This window comes from Colias eurytheme, chromosome 28, assembly GCF_061535395.1.
Source record: "Colias eurytheme isolate Ceu_HAF_F1 chromosome 28, ilColEury1 Martin Lab GWU primary, whole genome shotgun sequence".
Taxonomy (NCBI): Eukaryota; Metazoa; Arthropoda; class Insecta; order Lepidoptera; family Pieridae; genus Colias; species Colias eurytheme.
The window spans coordinates 5,298,055-5,315,653 of NC_143007.1; the positions used below are offsets into that span (position 1 = coordinate 5,298,055).

At 32.1% G+C, this 17,599-nt stretch overlaps 1 protein-coding gene and 1 long non-coding RNA gene across 2 annotated transcripts in view; both read left to right on the forward strand.

The window, feature by feature from the left end:
* Window positions 1-2,388: 2,388 nt before the first annotated feature.
* The window catches only part of LOC149896654 (uncharacterized), a 209,249-nt gene continuing 194,038 nt past the window's right edge, over window positions 2,389-17,599 (forward strand). The window contains exon 1 of the long non-coding RNA XR_016458323.1: window positions 2,389-2,980. This is a non-coding gene — a long non-coding RNA (uncharacterized LOC149896654). The remainder of the gene's footprint in view (window positions 2,981-17,599) is intronic.
* Window positions 3,706-16,889, forward strand: LOC149896655 (uncharacterized). The gene is made up of 4 exons (XM_090117723.1): window positions 3,706-4,038; window positions 13,065-13,128; window positions 13,368-13,500; window positions 16,110-16,889. Exons 1-4 carry the CDS (start codon window positions 3,747-3,749, stop codon window positions 16,422-16,424), a joined length of 804 nt encoding a protein of 267 aa, XP_089973849.1. The 5' UTR covers window positions 3,706-3,746; the 3' UTR covers window positions 16,425-16,889.

Here is a 17,599-nt window from a genome sequence, read left to right on the forward strand (position 1 = left end):
TCTTTATGATCTTATTTTTACAGAAATACGTCGAATCACACGCGTGGCAGGGATAAAAAAAAGATGGCACGTAACGAGAAATGTCACGCGTAACGAAAAAATGTTACACTAAATTTTTTTCCAACCCCGATAAAGAAGTTTCCCTTCAAAAAGGAAACAAAGCAAAATTTATTAATTTATGATAAACACGCCATCTAGCGCATTCATTGTACAACGAGTTATGTCACAGATAAAATTAAACTTTTGACAGTTAACGTGATTTATACTACTCCACAACAGATGGCGCTTTTATAAATAAATGGCTATTCACCGCTAGAGGACACTAATGGTGTATATTTTCGTAACTTAAAATACCAAAATTAATTACAGTATAAATTAATTATTATGCAGTTACCACAGAATAATATCTAGTAGCTAGCAGTTATAATTTTCACTCTTCATTATTTTGTTATTATACCTATTTCTTTGTATTTGCTTGCTCTGTATAAAAAAACATCTTAAATATTTCGGCCATTATATTAATTTCTAGCGTGAGTATAGTAGACGAGACGCGAGTTAATACTTAATTTACGGATTCTTATAATTATTTAAATTTTGAAACATCATTTTAATACGCAATACAAATTGGACTATCGATCTGATTTTTATTCGGCTCCCGTTGAAGTAATAATATTATCACTATAGGGCCCGGATTAATGGGTATGTATTTATACATATTAAATGTATATTTATTTGACATTGTTTTCGTAATTAATCATGGTGTCCACAGTAAATATGTTATTTAGATCGTGAAAATTCAGGTTTTATTTTCCATATTTTAAATGTAAATCCATATTTCACAAAATATGAATAAATGTATCCATATTTTTATCAGCGCTATGAGTTTTCTAAAAATTCTGGCAGATAATGGTGCTCGAGAATTCTTCAACTTCATTCAAAGAAAATTTAAAGATTATCCAAAATATAGAAAAGAATATTTCTGAATCGAAAGGAACCGTTTTTGAAGTTGCTAGGCAAAAATTTAGTTAACTACGTCATAGAAAAAAAACAAATTAACCTATCCTAAAATAAATTAACAGTAGGTAGGTATGCTGTGTGGAAGATTTAAAAAAACACGTGATTAATTACTGCAATTCAAATGTTAGTGAATCGGAAGTTGATTATAATTGTAATTTTTAACAAATTTTAGTTTTTTCAGTCCATTTTATATGGAATTTTTAATATGAAATTTTTGAATATTCGAAATTTTTAATAGGTAGGTACATAAATATGTAAACATTAATACCTATAGTGATAATTATCACTATGGTTATCCTGCTAATAATAAAAATGCGAAATTGAGGATGGATGGATGTTTGTTACTTTTTCACGCAAATACTACAGAACCAATTTCAATGAAATTTAGCGTGTAGGTAGCTGAAGACCCAGAATAAGACATATCACATAGGCTACTTTTTAACCCGGAAATCTCACGGGAATGGGAACTATTCGGGTTTTTCTTTGAAAACGCGGACGAAGCTGCGGGTTACCTATCTAGTAATCGATAATAATTTTTAGTCAATATACCGACCGAGTCACAGTCCACAGAAAACGTGTCTGTAAATTAACAAACTTCAAATAAAAAGTCTTTTTAACAGTTTTTAAAACGATTTATTCACTATCTAATATACCTAATAAAGAAATGAATCGCAAAAGGTAAGCGCATAACTTGAGAACGGCTGAAACGATTTCGATAATTCTTTTTTTATTATATTCCTTTAAGTACGAGGATGGTTCTTATGTAGAGAAAACGTAAATATTATGTACCACGGGCGAAGCCGGCGCCGGCCGCTAGAATATAGTAAATTAATTATTTTTTTGGTTTATCCTTAACCTTTTTTAATCCATAGGTACCTACTAATATTACCTATAAATGCGAAAGTAACTCTGTCTATCTGTCTGTTACTCAATCACGCCTGAACTACTAAACCAATTTGCATGAAATTTGGTATGGAGATATTTTGATACCCGAGAAAGGACATAGGCTACCTTTTATTGCGAAATATGTACCACGGGCGAAGCCGGGGCGGACCACTAGTACCTAAGTAATAATAAAGTAGGTAACTTTTAAGTTTAAACGCATATTAATGTGAGAAATTAAAAAAATAACACAAAAAATAATAGTTATTAGGTAATTAAAATCGCTATATATATAGACTAGCTGTTTCCCGCGGTTTTACCCGCATTGCTCCGCTCCTATTGGTCTTAGCGTGATGATATATAGCCTATAGCCTTCCTCGATAAATGGGCTATCTAACACCGATATAATTTTTCAAATCGGACCAGTTCCTGAGATTAGCGCGTTCAAACAAACAAACTCCTCAGCTTCCTACTAGTACAGATTGATGGTATAAGTTAAAAACCGGCCAAGTGCGAGTCGGGCTCGCGCACAAAGGGTTCCGTAGCAGCAAATATAATAAATTACAGTTAAATCAACCTATCTCAAAAACTATAAGAGATACTTTGATCAAACCAAAAATCGTTGAAAGAGTTAATTAGCATGCATCACCTCTATTTTTTTTAGAATTTTATACCCCGTAGTTATAAAAATAGAGGGGGGGGGACATACTTTTTACGACTTTGAGAGCTGATATCTCAAAAACCGTTCACTTTAAGAAAAATGTTTTTTAGAAAACTTTATATCATTTTAAAAGACCTTTCCATTGATACCCCACACGGGTATGTACATCGAAAAAAAAAATTTCATCCCTCAGTTACATGTATGGGGGGCCCCACCCCCAATTCTTTTTTTTACTATTTAGTGTCATATTTTTGTAGCGGTTCATACAACACATATTCCCATCAAATTTCATCACTGTAGTACTTATAGTTTCCGAGTAAATCGGCTGTGACAGACGGACAGACGGACAGACGGACAGACGGACATGACGAAACTATAAGGGTTCCGTTTTTGCCATTTTGGCTACGGAACCCTAAAAAGGTAAAGATGGTATCTATAGGTACCTACCTATGTCGTTTAAATTGAGCAGGGTAAGAATAAATGACCTACAATCAATTTTTCTTCACAAATAGGTAAGTTCAGGTTTTAAATACTGAATACTTTCTTACACATTTCTAATGTTTCCCTTCATTTGAGTTTAATACTATTAAAATGAGTGTAAAACTATTAAAATGAGGCAAAAGAAAAAAATAACAAAAAATCCTTTTTCCCTTCGTGGTAAGTTGACATTTTTCTGCCTAATAGCTTGCAATAAATAAATAACAATTTTATAACCTCGGTTCGAAGGTAATAAAACTATTACAAAAAAACATTTTTTGTATACCACAACAGATTATGACTGTTCAAAGCAATAAAAAATCAACTTATTTGTATTATAATAAAGTCTATATTTCCTAAACAATAATTTCGATGCAGCCTTTCCTTACATTTAAGTACAAGCTCTTATCTCATTGGAATAAAGCTCAATATTCTTTTCAACAAACAAATTTTTTAACTTTCATCTCTATGAGAAAGAAAATAGAGTTCAAAATCGCCTGTTTATATTACATAAAGGAATGTACATACAAGCAAATTTCAACCTTATATAAACACAATAGAAGTCAAATTCCCTAGGAGATATTAAATAAAGCCTCCCCCACACATACAAGGCGTGGTCACCTCATCTCGCAAAGCCCAGGAGCGTTCAGTCAGCTTCCGACGTTCGAAATTCAAAATCGTGAGTGGCCAGTGCGTGTGTGAATCGATAATGGAATCGGAATCGAAACAAACGAAAATTCCCTCAAAGAATTTCTCCATAGAATCGATTGTTGGTATCGATAGGCGGTCGCCGGAAATCGATATTGAGAATACGATACAGGATTATAATGAAGACGATGACGTGAAGAAAGTGGGGTACTATTTTCAAAATCGTGTGCCGAATTTTCCGTTTTTTATGTATGAAAAAAGGAATGATTATCAAGGGGAGGATCTGAAGAGGTCTAGCCCGGGCAGTGTGAGGAGCGAGGTGGATAGCGACGGTGCTGAAGATAGACCCCATGGTAAGATCTTTTTGGAATACCTTTTTGTGAAAAAAAAATGTTTTTAAGCTATTGCAAAGCTTCTATCGCGGGCCTTGAGCGCGGGGACCGAATCGAGAAATTCCGTAACGAAAAAACCTCACGCTCTCCACTCCGACGGGCGCCGAGGTGTGGCTTGAAGGCATAGCATGCAATAGCTTTACCGCGGCAGTCCCCGAGTGACACACGTCTTTTTTTTTCTTATGTGGAAAAGGAATGATGATGTTTGTTACCAAACTAGGTATGCCAAATAAATATTAATTAGGTATATTTTACATGAGTTGAAAAATTATTGCACTTATCAATGTTTAGCAAGTAATAATAGAGATGAAAAAGATATAATATAATATAAGAACCAAAATAGTGGAAAAAGAACAAAAAATCGCATAAAATTATCTTAATGAGTAATTTTTCGAAAATTGGAGTTGAGCAAATAATAAAAGGGGCTAGAAATAAAAATAAAATATCCTAACGGACTCCAATTTAATTTTAGTGCCCTAAAATATAATAATGTGCAATAAAATCCTAAAGACTGTTTATTTGTTTAGAACTTAGCGGTACCGTCGGCACCTTTGTAGCGACGCGACGGCCGCGCACAAACAAACAAAAATATTTGTTTTTACGACGAGTAACTAATTTCTTTCGCCATTGTATTAATTTTGATATTTATATAATTGTACTAGGAGTCGATTGAAATGAAAAAAACGAAAAAGAAATACAGTTAAGTACCTACAAAGAATTGGTTACTACATACCTTTATGATTCGTATTCGTTTATAACATTAATTGATGTTATTAAGAATTAGGTATTTATTTAATTTTAAATTTACAAAGTACAAATTATTATGATACCTGAATCCTACCTATACAATATGAATATCTACACATCTATGACAATAATCTAAAAAAAATCAGTTAACAAGGAGATACATCAAAAACCATATCCATGCTTTTTCTCTGCATCACAATCAAATTAAAAACATAGCACAAAGATAAAATAAAATGGTCACGATAAAATCGACACATAAAAAAAAATGACAAAAAGCTTCCCATTCACGCATCAATTCAATACAGATTAACAGGTTGATAACAGAATGCACAATAAAAAGGGTGCGACCCTGTTGTCTATTAATGTGTTTATGTTTGCAAAATATTTGTGTCATAATTGTATTATTGGGGTGACACCCTTGATATGGTTTTATTTTATTCAAAGTCAATACGTTTTAGTATTCAATGTTTTGACAAGTGTGAATGGTAAACTTTAATTGAGATAGAGATGTTACTTTTCTTTAGAATTATTCTATAGGTACCTAGGTACTAGCTTTCTGCCCGCGGCTTCGCCCGCTTTGTCTAAAGCCTCATAAATTATATACCAAAACCTTCCTCTTGAATGAGTCTATCTATTTAAAAAACCGCATTTAAATCTGATATTTAAATATGTATAACATAGGGACAGAGAAAGCGACTTTGTTTTATACTATGTAGTGATGTAGTGATACAGTTGTTTTTGGAATAGGCGTAAACTTGTTGTTTCAGCTATTATACTAGGTACTAATCATACCTTCTTATAGGTACCAAAATGATCTATGTATAGTTCTTTTTAGTTATACAGCTTTCAAATAAGTAGGTACCTACATAGGAAAATTGTTGACACTATACAGAGTGTCCCACCGTCGGTATTCTAAGCACTTCTTTAGTTTCGCGCTTAGTATACCGATAGTGGGACACCGTGTATAGTTACCCGTAAATTTGTTTTTCAATAAAATATACGTAAATTACATAATAATATAGTTAGCTTTGCCTTGGATATAATATATTTTAATAAGGCTAATTTGCGTATAAGGAAGCCATAATATTAAAAAACCGGTATAAGTTCTTGAATTTAAAGTGAATCGTCATAATAAAAGATTGTTCGCGTAAAAACCAACTTCTAAATACTTCACGCTATAATTTTGACAAATTATCCCGAAAACCTACCGCGAACGGTAGCTATCCTTTTCAAATCTATTGTTTTATCATAATACAAAGTTTGGAAACCCGCCATTTTGTCGCAGCGTGACATTTGTCAATTTTGCCGCCAAAACAATGGGGCATAGACAATAGTTTTCTTTTAACGTTCAACAATTGTTTGCTCAATTATAGACTGGTGCATTGTGGTGGAAATTTCTCTTTTATAACCGTTTAGTTTTTGGTAAATATTTTGGTTTTATTGCTTCCATGTTGTGGATAGGTACGGGGAATTGTTTATTGTTTTACGCTTCATTTTTGACTCTTTGTGTCTAGAATTTTAGTGATTTTCTGTAGTAAGAGAATATGGTAGATGTTGAAGTAGGTATTTATAAGTAATGTAAGATATCTTATTACACTAATATAATAACTCAACTCACGCCATCTGTAAGAAAAGAAAGAAAAGTTCAAATTCAAATTCAAATATTTTTATTCATGAATATGGGTAGGTACAAGAGATCAAAAATAAATTATTGGATTATAGTATAGGTATTTAATAACAACAAACATCAATCATAATTAGGTATTTCTTGACATTTTACTTGGTGTTATTAGATTAAAATTGAAATCATTCCGTTCCAAAGTTATTTTTACAGTATGATAACTGATAGATAATCTTGCAACTAGAACGCAATATTATCTATCACTAGCTGTGCTCCGCGGTTTCACCCGCGTGGCTCTGCTCCTGTTGGTCTTAGCGAGATGATAATATATACATAAAATATATAAAAAAAACATATAGCCTACTTCGAAGAATGGGCTATCTAACACCGAAAGAATTTTTCAAATCGAACCAGTCGTTCCTGAGATTAGCACTGTGTTAGCACGTTCAAACAAACATGTAGGTACCTACATATATCTATAGATAACAATATTTAACCGAATAATGCGCACGATAAAAATATGTAGGTAACCTTAAATATTATTATGTTGACTTTTTGATTTCCCTAATTGCCATCAGATTCTGGATTACCTATAGGTACTGCATGCAAAAACTGCAACTCTATCAAAAAAACTTACTTACGGAAACTTAAAAAACTTATTTGTGGAAACTTAAAAAATAAAGACATTAAGATTTAGGTACTTATACCAATCAAGGTAGTAGCTACCTACTTTATAAATTAATTTTGGACTTTATTACGCCAGCTTCTGTAGTAAACTGTTATTTACCAGTACAACACTACTGACAACTCTACCAAAAAAAAATTACTTACGGAAACTTACAAAATAAAAAAATATAGATTCTAGTAAAGTCTACCTACTCCATAAATTAATTTTAGACTTTTGTGCCGTAAACTGTATACTGTAACTGTAATTACACCGTATTCAGGGTTTTATCAGTAAAGGTGTTATCGTATTAATAAAGTTACCAGGCAATAAGGCTCCATGATGCTGAACGCGGGTGTGATTAAATTGTTAGGTTTTGGGTACACTGGATACATTTTACTTATACTTAACCTTAATTTTTCTCATGACTATGTTGACGTGTAACGTTAATTTTTTTTCGATAGATCGGTTTTACGCTAAAACGGGTCATTTTTGATGCCCTCTATAAATCTGTTGGGAAAACCATAAACAATACCATAAGAGGTAATTTATATTTCTAATAAGCAGCACAGTTAACAAATGATTATAGCTTACGAGAAATTAACTAAAATCTTATCTATTTATGCAACTTAATATCTAGGTTTATTTTTTTATAGAAAGAAAACCAATCAATCTAACTTAACGATTTAGGTGCTTGGTAAGTCATTTATAGCATATTATTCACTTTAAACAACCGTATTTTATAACTATCATTCCATACAATTATTACGCATAATAAAAGAATATAAAACAAAAAGCTCATTGTATCACAACCCTAACAAAGCAGTTACCAGTTAAATAAGCTTTAGAAGCTTGCGGGAAAGAGACAAAACAGCGCCCCGCCCTGATTGGTGGGGAGAAAAACGCTCAACCTTATTGGTTGGCGCATTATGGATTTTTAGTACGAGGCGTTCCACATTCAAATATCGATAAAACGTTGACATTGACAGTTCACTTTTTCCGCGCGCGCCTCGCTTTGTCTCTGGTTTAAAAAGTTTAAACGTATGTGTTAATTACGTTTTGACATTGACAGTTAGCGCGCTTTTAGTTTTTTTTTTAATGGAATCGTTCAGGAATTACGCGGTTGAACATAAAATGAGGGAATTGTCCGTTGATATTATGTCGAAAACGCAAATGTATAGTGACATACAGAATACGCCGCCGTCGTCACCTAAGAGTAAAGGTATGTTTTATTTATTTGTTGGTAACAAGTTTGTTACTATGTATGTAGCTAACTATAATCATATGGATTTAGGTACTTTAAATTCAGCTTTCAATTATCAATATGATTACTGTTTAATTACCATCTCAAAGTCGATTCATATACCTATTATTTGTTTTTAATGATCTTTTCCAGATGAATTGAATTATTTCATTGCATTTCATGATTGATAAGTTATAGATTTCAATCTTGTTATTGTTTTTACATTATCTACTCATTACAATATGTTTATCTACACATAACTTCTAATAACTCTTATTAATTATTAGGGGTTAATTACTAACCAAATAAGTATTGAAGTTTGTGCAAACTGTATTTTAAAATTTTAACGATTATCTTCATTAAGTAGTAGTTAAAGAGAAGTTATGTCAAGGATACTTCTTTTAAATATGTCGGCATCCATTTCATTCAAATAACGGTATTGCTTTTATTACATGACATTTTCACCCAAAACACTTTGACAAAGCTGCGTTATCTAAATTGCTTAACAGCACTAATTACAAACCATAATGATTATTTTAAAACAGTTATTTTGAAAAGAAGCCGACATGTCAGGTAAAACTATTGAAAATATCTGGGCGATTTTAAACCTTATTGCTTTACAATACGGTGCATCTTAAAATCGATGTCAATATGATAATTATGAGGTGACGTTTGACATTTGCCGCCTTTTTGTCAAATATTTGCATTATCTGTGCCCAATTGTTTTATTGCTTACCGTTAGGATCGTTAATGTTTATGAGATTATGGCGGTAACCTTTTTAAAGGGACCGAAATTTTCGAATTTTCTTTGAAACCATATCTGTACCTAACTACTAATATATGTATAGCTGAAGAGTTTGTTTGTTTGAACGCGCTAATCTCGGGAACTACTGGTCCGATTTGCAAAATTCTTCCGGTGTTAGATAGCCTATTTATCGAGGAAGGCTATTATATAATTATCATCACACTAAGGCCAACAGGAGCGAAGCCACGCGGGTGAAACCGCGCGGCACAGCTAGTTTAGGATAAAATCACATAAACAGCATTGTTTTAAACTTTGAAAGAAAGCGACAGATTGGTTACATCAATCATTGCTAATTTCGTGTCAATTAGAGAGTAAACTATTGTAGCATAATGAAAAAATTCCATTAATCCCTGTTTCTGTAAATTACACACGTCCGACAATTAATGCGTAAATCGTCCAATAAAATGTTAAACACGCAGCTGTTCCAAAATCAAATCGACCATAAACTATTGTCTCTGGTCAAGCTTGCCACCAACATTTGACAGCGCGCTATTTTATTTTTAATTACACGTCAGTTGTCTATGGTCTTGTCAATTGGGCTTAAACTGATTCCGTTTTTATGGGCCCGCTCCCTACGGAGATATTTATCTTCATTACATTGTTGCTGACTACTAGATACGGATTTTATTATGAAAATTGGCTTAGGGGAGCGTGCCGGGGGATGACACCGTATAATTGGCTGTGTATTGGATAATTGTTCGAGCTATCGTGCGTCTAAATTGTTTTAATTCCGCCGGGGGTTGATTTTTTAAATTAACTTTCTTTGAATAAATAATGCAGTTGAGTTGGAGAGCTTATGTTCTAAGTAGATTTAGCAATGTTATTTTTATAATGATTAGATTTACAGTAGTTTCCTTATCATTATCAAACCTAGATCTCTATTTTGTCTAAGTTATATTTCAAACAATAGCTAAAATAGAGCTATACCATTCAAGAATTCCTTATACAAACTACATTCCAACATTCTCAATCCAAATTTGTTATTCTAAATTCCAAACTGCAAAGGAAAAAGAAACGAATTCCAAATTCGAATTCATACGTTCCAAATTCAAAAGCGTATCATAGACAATAAACATGAAATGGCAACACAATTAGCGGCACGTGGCGAGGGTACCGAATACCGATTGTAATTGATGCATCGATATCGGTTTACTATTACAAGGGCTATTACGTTGCGAATCGGTTATTAATTGAACGTTTAAGATAATGTGTTTACGAATGATTGATTCGGTTTTGTTATGGGATTGCGATAAACTGATTGTTCTGTTTAATGGCTTGGTTTGTAGTTAATTAAGATTAGGTATAGTATAGATTAATAGTTATAGTATCTAGATTGTAACGGGTGTTAACGATTTTCTTTACCGGATATTCTGAATTGTTTTCAGTAATATCGTGGTAATAGGTACGTAAATAATAGTAATAGGTATGGTTGAGAATTAATAGTTACTAAATAATATTCAATGATGTTTTAATTTGAATCGAAATCTTTAAGATATATAACAATTTCTTTTCTAAACAATTGTTGTAGTACATCAGGCGAGATTGTGGTCAAGCGCGTCCCTATTCCCAATAAAAAAAATAAAAAAAAGTTATTTCACACATCATGGATATAATATGCATAGACAAAATATGGTACTTTTTATAAGTATGGTCTTTATTACGTATTTATTAGCACTCCATAAGTGTTCCATTGCCTTATATATACAGTGTTGTACAATAAAATATTTTTAGAACACTATTCTTTTTAAATTATTGATTCATTAGCGGGAAACGTCACAGGTGATAATATTGCTGTTAATCAATTTGTTTTGTTTCGCATGATTTCGACAAAGCTGTAAATTATATAAACTTTTTCGTATTTGGCAGACATACACACACACAAGAACTAAGAATTACCGTTTCGTGCGTTACGAAACTGTGTGTCATTTATATTTATGCCTCACTCAGTTTGTTTGACAATTATCGAGTTTTGAAACAATGTACCGACGTTGAAGTCACTTGATTAAACTTAAGTGCATCAGTGCACCATTTAGTAAAAATACACCGACAGAAAGAAAGAACATTTATTTCAGTATTCATTATAGCAACAGTTAAAAAGCAATCGGAAGAGAAAATATGTGAACGTTTTAATTTGAACGAAAAAACTACAGCTAAATTAGTCAATGATACACTCAAAACATCCCGATATAAGTGGTGCATTAGTGCAGCTTAAAAACCGTCGCGACGTCTATTTAAAAACCAATTTCGAATGTCACATTTGAAAATCGAATACGGAAGCTCGATCCATAGACACACGCCATGACAGCTGGAGCGAGGAAGTTGTAGAAAAAGTATTTGAAAGGAAGCCCGGCTAGACTGTTGCAAATTGACTTTTGAGTGCTGTCGCCACCCAGCATGGGAACGACTCGAGTGTCGGCGTTTAAAAAAATAACACTCAGTTGCAAACACTTGACATGCAATAAATATTTCATAATCACATCCATTTATTTGCGGTTTTCAATGCTATTTTTATTATGATAATCATGCCTACAAGCTGCAAATGATACCTAGTATAAAGTCAGTTTTTCACACACTTTTATTAGATTCACCTGTATGTTTGTATGTAATCGACTTCTTCAGACTCAATTTTGACCCATTTTAAGCTGACAGATTAAATTCAAGCTTTGTACACTTATCAAGGATCTGTGACAATACAAAATTTTAGGAATCTTATTAAGCTTTTTTATGCTGTTACATTTTCGAAAATTAAAAATCGCTTTCAATAACTGGCGGTAAAACGTCTCAATCACGCGGCCATCACGAGCATAGACAATAGAGTTGAAAGCATTACATTTTAGCGCTGTGTCAATAGCGCGCCCTTTTCAAATTTAGAACCACTTCAACTAATCAGATTTGTAAAGTCGATCGCTTTTGGCCGAATCGGCGCTCTTTGTGTCCATGGGAAAATATTTAATTAGACAATAGCTTATTTGTGTTTGTTTTGTGTTAATGTATTCCTTTTGAAAGGCTGGCGTGCAATTAACACCTACCGGCTACTGTTGAAAGCCACGTTTTATGATAAGTCAATTGTGAATTCGGTTATTCGTTTGTATTGATGTGTGCTATACACCTGGCTTTGTTTATGGTATGAAGATTAACAAATTGTCACCGTTACTTTATTAATTAACACACATAAAGCACTATCAAACATAATTAAAACATAAACTTTATTGATTCATCTGTAATATGTTAACTTTCCGTCTGCGTTTCGATTTGTCAATTACTTACAAATTATTATACTAAAACCTTGCTCGAGAACCATCTATCACCGTCCATTAAAAAACCGTATAAAATACATTATTTTATATTGCGTAGTAAAGATCTAAGCATACATAGAGAGAGCGGGAAGCGACTTTGTTTTATACTACCAAAGAAACTAATTACTTTCAACCATAGATAACAAACTATTCAATACACATCCGCGTAAATTAAATCAGCCGCTAATACAGATACGCTCCATTTAACGCAGAAGCCTAATGTCTAGACAACAGTAATTTAGATAATACACAAGCTGTATTAAAAGCGCCGACTTAAGTACTACTTATAACCCTTTTGAGTGTTCTTTACGCATTATTATTATTAATTGCTGTTATATTTTTAGATGTGATTAAACTGTTTTTGAATAGGTACAAGTACGAGTTTTTGTAGAGGGTTTTGTCTATGCCGACTTATCTCTACAAGCATCTATGTTAAATTATTTTTCTTTGGAGATGCTGTTTACTTTTAGCGCTTCTGGTGTTTAAATTTTCAGATTTCACTTGTTTATTTTAACGCACGAAATTAAAGACAAAGCTTTTAAAATATAAGGTACTTCTCTCGTTTTACTGTAAATTGATTGTATTATTAATGTGTATTCTCTTTGTTACAGAATCACTGAGCCCTCAATCAGAACAAATCACAAACTCTTCATCTGCACCAGATCCAAATATCAGGTAATTGTTATCTACTAATTTAAGGACATTTACAAATTACAACTAACTTACTAAACATCTATAAGTTATTTACATACATTTTATTTAACCAATTGTTTTGGATAATTTTCGCCTGAATAAAAATTATTTCTTCTTCTGAGCTTGTTGAAAATATTTTAATTCCTTTTATGCAGTTATTATATATAACAATTCTCATATAAAAATAACATATTAATGATTTTTTATGCTTTTGTCAACAGGAGATACCGTACAGCATTCACAAGAGAGCAGCTAGCAAGACTGGAGAAAGAATTCATGAAAGAGAACTACGTTTCAAGGCCTAGGAGATGCGAATTGGCTGCACAATTGCAACTGCCAGAATCTACTATTAAGGTAAATTGATAATTTAATTATCATTGTTGTAAAAAAAAAAGAAAATTTGTCTATGGTCAACTTTTTGAGCAAATTCAAAAAGGGAGGTTCTCAATTCAACAGTTATTTTTTCAGCGATTGTTATCTGTAGTTTTGTTGACTTAATGGGTGAAACGATTTCGATGATTCTATGATGAGCATATCCCATTGAAATTTGGTCTATTTCTGACAATTTGAAGACGTATAAGTTTTCGTTTAAAAATAATTATTTAACTCAGAACGTATTAAATTTATTGCCAGTATATTGAATGATCTTGCAGTGTGTATTTCATACACTGAGTCATGAAATTTGCAATAACCGACATGTAATGTGATAATCAGTCACAATTTCCAACTTAATGACTTTTGAAACATCGCCCACATTGTGACCTGAATATAACCGACCTCACTTCAATTATAACGTTCTAGTGACTTTTCGTAACAGTGACATAACATAACATGTCACAGATAATTAATAAAAATTGGGATAGTTTAATGTAGGCGGAATTCTATTAACACATTTGAGCTATTACAGTAACTAAAACACTAAAATATACAGTACCTACTGAAACATAAAGAGATACAGTAAAAGCGAAAGTGTACAACAAAGGAATACTATTTTAAAACAATAAGTAGGTACCCGTTTAAACATCGCAATGTAAATTGAGTTTCGTTTCGAATTCACACATTTGTAACGTGATTTCTGCGAATTAGCGTCCGTTCATAAAGTGTTCTTGATGGAAAATTATTGTAGCTCTAATTGACGTATCATACTTTAAAACGTTTTCATCATGTGCCCATTATTTGAGCCTAATAGCCATTGTGTTACATAGTAACACACGATTACACACGATTACACGATTTACAAATTATTTCAATTCGAAACAACTGTTATTCGAAACCATAGACAAGAATAACGGTCATTCCAAATTTAAACACAGTTCCATATTCAAATAACTAAAGCTGTACGCTCATTTAAATTTCATTCGAAGTGTTCTCGCAAATGACGCAGTCATAATCATAATTATCACGTCCAAAAGAAAACCGAAATAAAATACACGTGTTTTTATAACTCCATTCGAATTTTACACTCCCGCTAATTTGTTAAAAAACCGACCGAATTATTCAGTAGCTATACAATGTTAATAAACATTAATTTGAAAGAAACTGGTATAAAGTCAAATCATTATGAACACATTTCAAATATTATGGCCGGCTTTATGACTATTGCGCCAATTAAAAAATTAAAAACTTATAAACAGCGGCTACTATTTGATGTGTAAAGTATTTGTTTATTGTGATGGACCTTTATGGCGGTCTATAAACTAAGGTCGGGCTAAACAAATTTTTGTTTTTAATGACCACAAAATGTACGATTATCAAACTATCAACACGGTGTTTGAAAGCTTCTTTGTGCTTTTTTGTATCAATATGGAACGTTAATTAAATTCTTGCGTCGTAATATAGATATACATGTTTATAATTCAATGTTATTTAACATTTTAATTGCGTCTGCAAATTCTTTGTTTCAACGCAAGAGAGAATATTAATGTAAAACAAAATTTGTTCAGAGAAATACTTGGCTGAATATTTTATTACCTTCGCCTCCCGTAGAAAGCAATAATCTTGTCTATGATGCAAAAAGCGCGCCATTTTGCGCGCGCAAACTGCAAGATGGCTGCTAATTGACGCATTTAGCTTTCAAACCTTAACATCTTAAAGGGTTTTGTTTGTACATTTTATTACGGTTTAAGACTTAATGATGTAATTTTAAGATACTCTCACAAAATACGTTCTTAATTTTGCAACAAAGTTGTAACTTTGCGTTTTAACTAAATTTACCTTAATATAAGATGACTTATTTTTTAACTATGAATTACTCACATAACTTAACTTCTACAAGATAGCTGTACCTCTATATGACTATAATATCATTAGTTTACTTGATTTAAATAATAGTCAATTCAATAAATATAAATATTTTTGCGCGTTTCCAAAATGACTGATCGAATAATAATTTTCTGCAAATAACGGTTTGAAACTGTGTGAAATTAATTAGCGAATATATGTGAAGAGTTTAATTTAGTATGATGTAATTAAGACGAAGTAATTATGTATTACATATTTATTAACGTTCCTATATAATGAATACGAACCGGTATTCAGTTTTATTGGTTTAACGTTTTTGATTGGTATTTATGACGGCATTAGACTATTTAATTAAAATTAGAAAAAATACGTATTGAGAAGCTCCGTCGTTTTTAGTAACATTATTTAAAAATAATAAGTACAAGCTTCTCGACCGCGGCTTCACCCGCGTTTTAGTATATGTACTATCATAGTTCCCATTCCCATGGGACTTCCGGGATAAAACCTATCCTATGTGTTAATTTACGCTATCCTCTGTTTGTTTAATTGAATCGGTTGCGTATTTGCGTGAAAGAGTAACAAACATACATACATCCATCCTCACAAACTTTCGCATTTATAATATTAGTAGGATGTACAGTTATATGATTATAAACTAACTACGCTATGTGCTACAGTAATATGTACTTAAATATCGAGACTAATAGTTAATTTCTTTACAGGTATGGTTCCAAAATCGAAGAATGAAAGATAAACGCCAACGCATAGCTGTAGCTTGGCCGTACGCAGCTGTATACAGTGACCCAGCGTTCGCAGCGTCTATTCTTCAAGCAGCGGCTTCTTCTGTTGGCCTACCCTATAGCTATCCCTCCCCCATGCTACCTCCTTTCCACAACCCTCAACTCCTACCCACAGGATATCCTTACCCGTACCCGTATCCGAGATATCCGTACATTCCGCCTACACCGCCGTCGCCCGTGAACCCCGAAACAATACGGCCCGCGTATCCGAATTTCAATTTGAATGTTGACAAATAAACTTTTTTTTGTTTATGGCCAGTGTCAGTGTCAAATAACTTTTTAATTTTGACGCTGTTCGCGGTCAAAGGATTCTATAATTTAAAATGTCTTTTTTTCGATACTGTCAATTAATTTTTTGACGTTTTAATACTTATGGTGAGAACAAGATTTCTCTACTTGAATTTTTTAAGATTAAGCCGATCGCTCATATTATTATTATAAAAAACTACTTAAGAGTAGGTATTTAAGACGATATGAATGTTATTGTAATGCATGATATTATTAAGATAATATCGGATTGTATGTATGTAAATATAAATAGTTACGTAATTTATTGATATAATTATATCCCAGTGTAATCTCTAATATTTAATTTTAAAAGACAAGTTATTCATTCCAGTTTGTACAAAAGTTTTAAGAGTAGGTTTTTTAATTCATAGCTATGTAAAAAACAGTTTTCTTGTATAAATACCAAAGCGTTATTATTCGATAAGTGCAATATATTTTTTATCTGTAGTCTTATTAGGTATAATTATCTGTGGTATGGTAATGGATAGATTAAAAATAACTTTAACTCATATCTCAATAAAATTAATATTATTTAGATGTACATTGTTTAATTAAATAAAAACTTGCATTTTCACTGTAAAATCAATATTGCTAAAAAAATGACTTGAGTATCTGTATTCATTTTAAATAGTCATCTGGTTTCACATTTTTTTCCGTTTTAATGTATTTTTCTGATAATTTATCGAGTAAATTATATTAGATTTTTTCAATTGATATAATAATGCCTAAATTAATTTGTTACATATGTTTTAAAAATGCAAGTTTTTTAAATGTAATTTAATCTATAACTGTAAAAATATATGTACATTTAAATTTTTATTAAGTGTTCATAGCTTATTATCCTTTAGAATAAGATGTATAAATAATTATGAAAGACAATTATAAGAAGTTATATATAAATTTTCTTGTTTTATTTCAATTACATTTCCGCCTTTTTTTATAGTGGAGAATGCATTTAGGCATACCTAGAGCGCTCGGGGAAAGGGCCCTGGGTTATGTCGGACTCACCCTGCAGAGTGCAGGGACCTACCATTGAGATAATATTACTACGTATGGAGGAGACACCACGAACAAAATCTGTGCGCCATTTTTTTGCTCTAACTAAGTTTTAAAAATTATTATCT

What these genes read in the sequence shown, in the direction of transcription:
- LOC149896655 (XM_090117723.1), top strand. Translation starts at nt 3,747, where the DNA reads ATGGAATCGGAATCGAAACAAACGAAAATTCCCTCAAAGAATTTCTCC. An exon ending in GCACCAGATCCAAATATCAG is followed by an intron (nt 13,129 to 13,367) that starts GTAATTGTTATC and finishes TTTTGTCAACAG; the next exon opens with GAGATACCGTACAGCATTCA. An exon ending in TGCCAGAATCTACTATTAAG is followed by an intron (nt 13,501 to 16,109) that starts GTAAATTGATAA and finishes ATTTCTTTACAG; the next exon opens with GTATGGTTCCAAAATCGAAG.